At 34.4% G+C, this 10,662-nt stretch overlaps 1 protein-coding gene across 1 annotated transcript; it reads left to right on the top strand.

The window, feature by feature from the left end:
• Positions 1-310: 310 nt before the first annotated feature.
• Positions 311-8,617, top strand: LOC132636543 (kinesin-like protein KIN-14Q). Its single transcript, XM_060353459.1, has 18 exons — positions 311-534; positions 622-702; positions 1,297-1,347; positions 1,433-1,974; positions 2,077-2,245; positions 2,364-2,425; positions 2,529-2,709; positions 2,787-2,863; positions 3,468-3,570; positions 3,678-3,776; positions 3,866-4,042; positions 5,112-5,391; positions 5,892-6,053; positions 6,137-6,352; positions 6,440-6,477; positions 6,728-6,891; positions 6,995-7,120; positions 7,419-8,617. The coding sequence occupies exons 1-18, from the start codon at positions 450-452 to the stop codon at positions 8,241-8,243; spliced, it is 3,438 nt and encodes a 1,145-aa protein (XP_060209442.1). The 5' UTR covers positions 311-449; the 3' UTR covers positions 8,244-8,617.
• The last annotated feature ends 2,045 nt before the right edge of the window (positions 8,618-10,662 follow it).

Raw genomic sequence — 10,662 nt, 5'->3', positions numbered from 1 at the left:
CTAAAAGTTTGGTCAAACACCTTAATTCTCTAAAATAAAATTTTTAAAAACTACTTGTGACTTTTCAAAATCTTGACCAAATCAACTATAAATCATAGTTAGTTAATGAATAATTTTTACCTTAATTTATGGTAACTTAACTATGATAGTGTGTACAACCAGATGCAAGTCAAGTTTTTACCACAAAAGAAACTTTGATTAGTAGAATCCTATGTAGCATTTTAAACCACAATATTCTTTTTCCTTTAAAACATTTTATTTTGGCCCGGTCCTGAATTTTCAAATTTCAAAAAATACCCAACGTTCATCTTTCATCATATGAGAAATTAACGGCCTTTCAAAAGGAACTTTCTTTTCTTGATTTCTCTCTCTATTGAAAAGCATTAAATCTCTTTTTTTGTGTATTTGATTACCACTACCCTTTTTCATTTCAAATTTTACTTTATCAAATGGATGTTAATGACTGGCATGATCCACTTCTTGCTTTTTCCCAACAACAACAACAAGAACTATCACTTAGCTCTCACAATTACTGTAAGAACTTGACGACTTTTATTCAGTGCACACTTAAACTTATACATCGAGTTGTACCTTATTGTTCTCTTACTTTGTATTTGGCAGACCCCTTTTCCTCATTGCATGATTATTCAGTAAATACACTGATGGAAGATTCTGATTGTTTTACCCCAATCAAGATTGAAGGTAATTATAATTATGACCCTTTTTCTTATGCACTTGAGCAATTCTTGAAAAGATGGAGTTTTTTTTTTATTTTTTTTTATTTTTTATGTGCATTGTTGTTTCTTAGAAGAAATGAATGCTGAAATGTGATTAATTGTCAAAGAATTGATTTTTTTTGTTTAACTTTATATTAAGGTTTTCAAGATTTTGAATTGTTTCTTGAAATTTACTCGGTAGAGACTGAAGGTAATTATGCACCCCTTTTTTATGCACTAAAAAAGTTCTTGAAAAGATGGAGTTTTTTTTTTTTTTAATTGATTGTAGTTTATATGCATTGATTGTTTGTTAGAAGGGTGTAATGCTGAAAATTACAAGGACCTAGTTGCAGAAACTGTGATTAATGGTGGGATATTAAAAAAGATTTGATTTTTTAAACTTTATATCAGGGGTTTTCAAGATTTGGAATTGATCAAGGTGATTGTTTTCTTGAAATGTACTAGGTAGACACATGTTGGGGTTTTCATTAACATCTCCTGATTTTTTTCTTTAAATTAGGGAGATTGGTTTTTTTTTTTGATTGATTGTTGTTTATGTGCATTGATTGTTTCTTGGTAGGGAGCAATGCTGAAGATTTCAAGGATCCAGTTGCAGAAAATGTGATTAATGGTGGGTAATTGTCAAAGATTTGATTTTTTTAATAATTTATATTAGGGGTTTTCAAGATTTTGATTGTTTCTTGAAATTTTACTAGGTAGAGACATGTTGGGGTTTTCATTAACATCTCCTGATATGGTGATCTGTACTGGATCACCGGATATACCTCGACGAAGCTATGGAGATTCACCCGAGTTTTTTAAGGGTTGCTCCATTTCTCTAGAAAATGGAATTAAGGGATCTGAAGAGGCTCAAGCTGCTACAAAGTTATCGATAAATGATGAAGATTTGTGTTTGCCAGCTCAATTTGAGCTTCCTTCTCCTCCGGTTGTTGAAGAGAACACATCAGGTGTTTCAGTTCCTATAGTTAGTGTTAATGTTGGATCAACAGATTGCATCAGTTTTGAGAATGACACTCAATTTTCAGAGGATAAATATTTTATTGGAGGCAATATTCTGAGGACTGACAATAAATTATGCCCTAGCATTTATCAGACTGCACGTGTTGGAAATTTTTCGTACCACTTTAATAACATAGTTGCTGGTTTTTATCATGTTGATCTGCATTTTATGGAGCTGGTATTTACTTATGGTTCTCCGGGATTGAGAGTCTTTGATGTTTACATTCAAGAGCACAAGGTGAGAATCAATCACCTTTAGTCCAATTATCAGCTCAACTACATTGCATGTTATGAGAATGCTGCAGTTCTAATGTTGGATTCGGGCTGAAATTTTGTGTAGGTTATTTCATCTTTAGACATTTTTGCGCGTGTGGGTGCAAATAAGCCCTTGCTGATATCTGACCTTGAAGCTCATGTTGATGGTGAAGAAGGGATTTCCATAAGATTTGAAGGGGTAATAGGAACGCCAATAGTTTGCGGCATTTCTATAAGGAAACATTCTTCAAGAAGTAAGTCGAGAACTTATTAGTATACCTAGCTATTTTTAACATCTTTGCAATTTGACTCCATGCCATCTTTTTCTTGACATACTGATGAACCGGAGTAACTTGTATGCTTGTATATCAGGTACTGGAGAGCTGGAATTACTTCAGTTTTCTGAAAATTGTCCACAAAACAACTCACTAGAGGTTCAAGTCTTTAATGGCCGCCTATATATTATAAAAGAGAAAATCTGTGGCTAAAAAGCATTAGAAGCTTGAAATAATCTATACTTGTTTTGTTATTATCTAGGTAAATGGTGATATTCAGGCAGATGGAGAGCTTCAAAAGAAACTGAAAGAAGTGAAGAGGCAGGTGGAGGAACTTCAAAGGGAGAATGAAATAAAAAGCAAAGAATGTGCTGAAGCTTGTAACTCCTTAAAGGAGCTTCAGAATGAGCTCATGCGCAAGTCAATGCACGTTGGATCACTCGGTAAAGAAATTATTTCTCTTCAATAGAACTGCTTAAACTTTTCCAAAACAAATATGCTAATAGTGCTTTGCCTATAGCTTTCGCGATTGAGGGCCAAGTGAAAGAAAAGAGCAGGTGGTTTTCATCCTTGAGAGATCTGACAAGGAACTTGAAGGTAACTAATTTTTATGCTTATTTCAGAGTAAAATGACAAAAATGGTCCCTTCTGTTTGATGGTAGGTTCAAAATAGTCCCTTAATTATGCACTTAACCGTTTTGTCCTTTAAGTTTGCCAAAATTTAACACCTTTTAGTCACCTCCAAGTATTTACATAACTCTGTCCGTTAGATTTGACGGGAACTATGAAAAAAAAAAAAATTAGCTGTTTTGTAGTTTCTGATATTTTAAATTTATTTCTAGAGTCTGGTGTAACTTTTTGAGGTGTAGTTTCTAGTACTTTTTATATCTTTTTAGTGTCTACTTTAGTTTTTCGTATTGCATATTATAGGATTTGATGAGACTTTCTTTGTGTTTATAGTTAAATCATTTTTTTATACTTCCCGTCAAATTTAACATACATAGTTCACTAAATATTTGACACTAAAACTGTTAACTTTTGGATAACTTAAAGGACTAAAACTGTTAAGTGCGTACTTAAGGGACTATTTTGAACCTGCCCTCAAGCATATGGGACCATTTTTGTCATTTTTCTCGCTTTTTCATATGTTTCTCGTACCCAATAAGTAAATATAATGATTTTGTTCAAATTTATTCTGCAGATTCTGAAAATGGATCAGATTCAAGTTACTGAAGAAGCATTGTTATATAAGCAGCAACTCCTAGCAGATTTTGCAAATATGAGCTCTACCATTCAGTCCAAATGTAAACCATTTTTTATGCACTAGAGTTCAGTTACGTTAAAAATAAAATCTTTAATTTCCTTGGAAGTGAAGTTGATGGTTTTGTAATTTCTATTCTTATGATCACAGTAATGGAACAAGTTGAATTGCATGAAGATCTCAAGATCAAGTTCATCAAGGGTGCTAAGGAACGAAAGGAACTTTATAACAAGGTTTTGGATTTAAAAGGTAAGCGATCAGTACGTTACGACACTTACAAGAGCAATTAGTTCATTATCATATGGCTTGTTTGACTCTACTGGATTGGATTGCTTCAGGGAACATTAGGGTCTTTTGCCGGTGTAGGCCTTTGAACACCGAAGAGAAAGCTGCAGGAGCTTCAATGTCGATTGACTTCGAAGCTGCAAAAGATGGAGAGCTCACTGTGAAGTCCAATGGCATGTCTAAAAAGACCTTCAAGTTTGATAGTATTTTTAGCCCCCAAGCCGACCAAGGTAAACTACCCCACAATCAGTCTTGATGTAAGTTAAGGCTAGTGCAAGCAGCGAGCAATCACTTTAGCTAAGAAGCATGGTGCTAAGTTAAGAATACTTCTGAAAAAGTAGTGCTAGAAAGAGTACTTCGTGATCTAAGGGAGCAATCACTCAAAATTGAGGTGTTTGGCCAAGCTTTTAGGAGAAGAAAAAATGTTTTTTAAGTTGAAGCAGAAGCTGATTTTGAGAAGCTGAAAAAAGTAGCTTCCTCCAAAAGTACTTTTTTGAAATACACTTTGACAAAAATACACTTAGAAGCACCTTTTAAAAGCTTGGCCAAAACACTAATTCCTGCTCAAAAGTGCTTTTCAACTTGATGAGCTAAACATAAACTGCTTCTCACTTAAAGTACATTTTCGAAAAGCACTTTTCAGAATCTTATTTTAGAGGCTTGGCCAAACAGGCTATAAGTTAAGAATAATGCTAGGCTTTCTCTTTAACTGAATTTATAATTGTTGTTAATAAGTGATTTGACTCATGGTTTTGAATCCGAGGAATGTAATCTGTTCTCAAGAAAAAAGAGTTCATGGAGTTGGAAAAACATCCAATTTGGAGGCATAAGTAGGCAACAAGTCCTTGATCTAGATCATAATAATTTGGCTTATGTCGGTGATTAGTCTAAACTTTAAAATTCATATATTGATCTCCCTAGCAAGGATATGTTAATTGAAATTCTTTACTGTATAATAGAATCTGTTACCTATAAATATAAAAATCTCATACAAGAAAGAAACTATGGCAAACTCCTAGAGATCAGGAGAAAGAAGGAGAAATATGGAGCAACTCTTGTCCAACACTATATTACACTTTGTATAAATATATCTGGAGTTATTGAGTCTAAATTGCATTGTACGAAAAAGGATTCATTATAATGCTCTGGATAATTGTAAGTAGCAAAAAAAGATAAATAAGTTAATCTAAGATACTGTAGCAATAATCACCTGAACAATCTGCATAGGAACCAATAATTTTGATGAAGTGTCATTTTCTCCCTATTTACACGATTTCCTCTTGCTTGTTATTACAATAGCTGAAGTTTTTGAGGACACAGCTCCCCTGGCAACCTCAGTTCTAGATGGGTACAATGTCTGCATATTTGCCTATGGCCAGACAGGTACTGGTAAGACATTTACAATGGAGGGCACAGAAGAATCTCGTGGGGTCAATTACCGGACTCTTGAGGAGCTATTTCGCATTATTGAGGAGCGAAAGAATGCATTTCAGTACGAAATATCTGTGAGCGTCTTGGAAGTATACAATGAGCAGATTCGAGATTTGCTAGTTTCAGGAACTCAACAAGTCGTTAAAAGGTAGCTATAAAATAATTTGCTTACTTTGTTTACAAGCTAGTGGAGTAATACTTTCCGAACTTGCCAAGTTGTTACGTACAACAGAACACTGTAGTTGGTAAACAAACCTCTATATAGTGAATAACTGCTTGTCTAATTAAGGACCATCTTACAAGTTACAAGTGTAGTAGAAGTAAACGTTTTCCCACTGCTGGTGCTTTATTTCAAATAGATAGATTTCACTAGAATATGATTGTTTATCAGTTTCATCCCGCCGGACAAAATTAATTAGCAGGCGCTAAACCAAAACATACGAAACCTGGACACTAATTATGTATATTATATGTATATTTATACCGGCTATTATGTTTTAGAGCGGTCCAAAAGTATAATTATTACTTTACAATACGTGTATGCCTGAGGATGATCAACTTTGTTTTTCCTTACGGTGGACTACAGCGAATACGATTCTAATCCTAAACTGCCTCATAACGAATGCTGGTTCTATGATTTCATTTTAGGCTTGAAATAAAGCAAGATGGAGAAGGAATGCATCATGTTCCCGGACTAGTTGAGGCCCACGTGAATAATGTGAATGAGGTTTGGGAAGCCTTACGAACTGGTAGCAATGCAAGGGCAGTTGGATCAACCAATGCAAATGAGCACAGCAGCCGATCACATTGGTTTGTGCCATCATAACTTATGGTAGATTTTGTTTTGTTTACATTATGTCACCATTACTAAACCTGGTACATCATGTGTGTAGCATACATTGTGTAATGGTAAAGGGAGAGAATTTGCTAAACGGGGAATGCACAAGAAGCAAACTGTGGCTAATTGATCTAGCAGGAAGTGAGAGGATAGCAAAGACAGAAGTACAGGGTGAAAGGCTAAAAGAAACCCAAAATATAAACAGATCTCTTTCTGCCCTCGGAGATGTGATATCTTCACTTGCAACAAAAAGCGCACATATTCCATTCCGGTACTTGCAATATTCTTGTGCTCATTCTCAATTTATTTGGTAATATCTCCCTTTCTGATTTTCTTTCTTTTTTCAATCGTCTCATAGGAACTCGAAACTTACTCATTTGCTCCAAGACTCACTAGGTATTTCTCTGACTTGGTTGATTCATGAACTTCAGAAGAAACTATAAGCAACTAGGACCTGATAGACCTTTTTTCATTTTTGGCTAGCCAAAATTTACCAAACATATACACTGATTATAGATATAATCTGTATATTTTATGTATAAATTGTATATTATATGTATATTTATACGTAATATACAAAACATATACATGTCAGCTATTATTTTTTAGAGCTGTACAAAAATGTAATTATCCCTATATTTTACAGGAGGAGATTCAAAGACATTGATGTTTGTACAGATCAGTCCAAATGAGAATGACTTGAGTGAGACTCTTTGCTCATTAAATTTTGCAAGTCGAGTTCGAGGTATAGAGCTAGGCCCAGCAAAGAAGCAAGTGGATAATATGGAGCTTCAGAAATACAAACAGATGGTAGCATAAACTTCTGTTTCAAAATTTACATAGATATTTTTTTTTTTAAAGTTTCCTTTGAACTAATCTCCCTGCCTTTTGGATATTCTATTCGCCTTGTTAGGTTGAAAAGGGCAAACAAGATATGAAGAACAAAGATTTTCAGATGAAAAAGATGGAAGATACGGTTCATGGCTTGGATATTAAGTTGAAAGAAAAGGATATGAAAAACAAAAACCTTCAGGAGAAGGTTTGAATTCGAACTCTTTTCAGATATGTGAAAGTACTCCCCCTGTCCCAATTTATTTGACACTCTTTCCTTTTGAGTCAGTCTAAAAAAGAAAGACACCTTTCTATATTTAGTAAAAATTTAACTTTAAAATACCCATCTTACCCATAATGAGATGATTTAGTCAGTTTAAAAATTTAACTTTAAACTCCTTGCCCAGTGAAACACCTTTAGGTAAATTGGGACGGAGGGACTATGAAATTTGTTGACGTATGCGTATGTAGGTTTTAGCTGATTAGGCTGTCGATATGATGTGCAGATTAAAGAACTAGAATCACAACTTCTTGTAGAGAGAAAACTTGCTCGACAGCACGTTGACTCTAAAATTGCTGAACAGCATATGAGACAACAGAACGAGGAAGATGCTGCACCTACGAGGCCACCACTTACCAGCAAAATTCCCACTCAAAAGACTTGTGATGAAAATAAGCTTCCACTTAATATTACCCGACCTCTTGCGGAGAACAATTCCCACAAACTCTCTGTGGCTTCTGCTACTACCGTGGATTGTCCTCTGAAGCACAATGACTACCTGACAGAAAAAGAAAACAAGGAAAACAATCCAGATATTGATGAACAACCAGTAGTTGTTCCAAAGAGGATGGGGAGAGCTTCTATGTGCCCGATTGCACACAGGAATATTCTGCCTACACCCGCTCCACGTCGTAACTCTCTAATTCCCCTGCGTGCTATATCAGCTGTACCTAAGTTGCCTCCTCCACTTTTTCCATTGAGGTCGATTCAATCAGAGGAGACGGAAGATGCTGACGGGGTTGGTCCAAAATGCTTACCGGAACTAACACAACAGGATAGTCCTAAAGAGCTTAAGACAGCTAATAAGAGGCTTGGCAGTGTTTTGAGACGAAGTCTTCAGAAGAAAATGCAGTTCAAGTCTCCTATGGAGAAAGTTAACGCCAGAAGAGTTGGCGTTAATGTGGGAATGGAGAAAGTTAGGATCTCGATTGGTAGCAGGGGAAGGATGGGACAAAGAGTAATGCTTGGTAATGCTAGAAGAGTTCCAAAAGAAAATAATCAGCAGAAGCAAAGATGGAATATTGGAACAGCCACAAAAGTTGTTCTATGATTCTGTTTCGTTATTTACTTCTTCTTGGTTTACCTGTGTTGACTAATCGGCGATGCTTCTTGCATGCATGCATGCATCAACACAGGCAAGTGAAAAAAAGAAGAAAAAAATGATTTGTTAATTGTTTGGATGATGCTTATCATCTGCTGAAAGAATTGCAACTGTTTGATGTAACAAGGTATTGATTGGTGTAAATGCTTGAGTGATTTCTTGTCTTATGTGTTGATCTTATTGAGTTATCTCCGGTGAAACTGTCTGGCAGTGTGACTGGAAAGTAAATGCTCGTTACAGATTGTGTGCTTATAAGATGGGCTAAGTAACATTTCCCATGTATTCAGCTGCCCATAATTATCATTAGTTGCGTCCGTTATGTAGGTGGATCCCGGATTTCTCAGGATCGGTTTTCTGGTGAAGCTTATCGGGCCCATAATTATCATTATCTGCACGTTGTGCCCATTAAGCAGTTACATTCCGAATTTCTCGGTATTAATTTTTTGGTGAAGCTTCTCGTAACCGGTCACTGATGACTCGCCTCATTATCATGGATTCCTTTCCAGGCTCGCCCTTGGTGAGCTGGTTTTACTAGATTTGGACTGCCACGTGTCATCCCTGATAGTTCACGTGTGGGATCCGTATTTTGACCCATACATGTAGCACTACCTAAAAGGTGACAATGAGCTCATTTTGACTCCTTATTCTAGATAACTCAGATATTATGCAATTAAGTTCCAAGAATCCATTATGTTTGAAATTCTTTCTCCGTTAAAACTTAAATAGGCCATCATACAATTCATTTTCAAGACTTTATATCAATTAACCCTTCAATGAATTGAATATAATCTATATCTATTCGGTAGTTAATCAATTGAATATAATCACCTCTCTCGGTTTTAATTATATGCATCAAGTCTTGTAGATGAACTTCCTTCTCTTTCAAGTGAAGATAAACATTAAGTCTAGCCAAAACTCGTATCTAGTCTCAAGTGTATCAAAGCTATACAGAACAAATAAACACATTCATCATAAAACCACATCTATGACTCATACATAAATGCACAAGTTTATTTCTTTCTTATATTTCCAGATATATTAGCCTACTAGGTAACAGTGAGTGGCACCGAGAATTCCAGATGGTTAATAAACTTTACTATATACTTATACTAAGACACAAATGCAGACTCAAGCTAGCAAAGCAAACTGTTAAAATGATAGAATTTGAACAAATAAAAGCATTGAGAATTTTTTTCGTAAGCTTGGACCCATATTGATATATTCTAATTGGCTTATAATTGCATAGTATTAAACAGTATAAGAAAATCTTGGAGTCCAAAATTGACTCATAAGAACACTTATCAAATAACATGAAAAAATTTGTTTACGGTTTGATTTGTTTGATATAATTATAGTAATAAAAGAAAAGACTTTTAATTAGTTTGATTTGATAATTATACAAATTTATATAATAGTTGTATGCTGGGCTAGTTGGTTATGCCCATTATTTGGCACAAATTCGTCCAATATTGAGAGAATTATTCTCCCTATCCCATTTTAACAGTCGCTTTAGCAAAAAAAAAAAAGTTCCAAAATAATTATTATGTTATGAATTTAAGACTAACGTTGGCAATTATTTTTAACGATATCCTTAACATTAAAAAACAGTTATTTTTTAATACTGCTCAATTTTCAAAAATCATTTAATAAATAGGATTAACTTAGTGAACATATCTTGTACTTTTTTTTTTTTCTCTGCTTAGTGGCATGAAAAAAGCTAAAGCAACAGTTAAGATGAAAATGGGACGGAGACGTATGATTTATTCGATTTTTTATTCAAAATCTTTTTAACCTACTCAATTATAATCTAACTTGCCGACACCCTAGCAGCAATCATAAGCTTATGAAACGATTTCCTTTTGTTTCATACGTAACATCAAGATAAAGCTTCAATATTTAATATTATAAGGCGGGGATGTGTTACAACAGTATCAATCACCAAATTGTTTTTAGTATTCGTACTTCAAGTAATTTTTCAACTTATCCATCCATTGCTGGTGGTAATTTACTATTTGGCTTAATACTTAGATGAACCCTTAAACTTGATATGTTTTGTAAGATAGACATATAAACTTACAAGGTGACCAGATAGACACTTAAACTTACTCAAAGTGTATTTTTCAAGTTTTCCAGTTATTTTGAAAACAAAAACTATATTTTTCAAACACTCACAATTTTCATGGCCAAACAAGCCCTAAATATATCACAAAATATATTTTTTTTTAAAATGCAAAAATAAGGCAATCGCATATACATGAGACTATAAATGTGCACTTAAACCAATAAATACTCGTTAATCGCAATTTTGCAGCTTTCAATTAACTCGATTTTTTTTTACACTTGAATAATTAAAAAACAATAACTTTAA

The sequence above is a fragment of the Lycium barbarum genome, chromosome 4, assembly GCF_019175385.1.
Source record: "Lycium barbarum isolate Lr01 chromosome 4, ASM1917538v2, whole genome shotgun sequence".
NCBI lineage: Eukaryota > Viridiplantae > Streptophyta > Magnoliopsida > Solanales > Solanaceae > Lycium > Lycium barbarum.
Note: the sequence above shows the minus strand (reverse complement) of the source record. Positions and strands in the feature narration are given on the sequence as shown.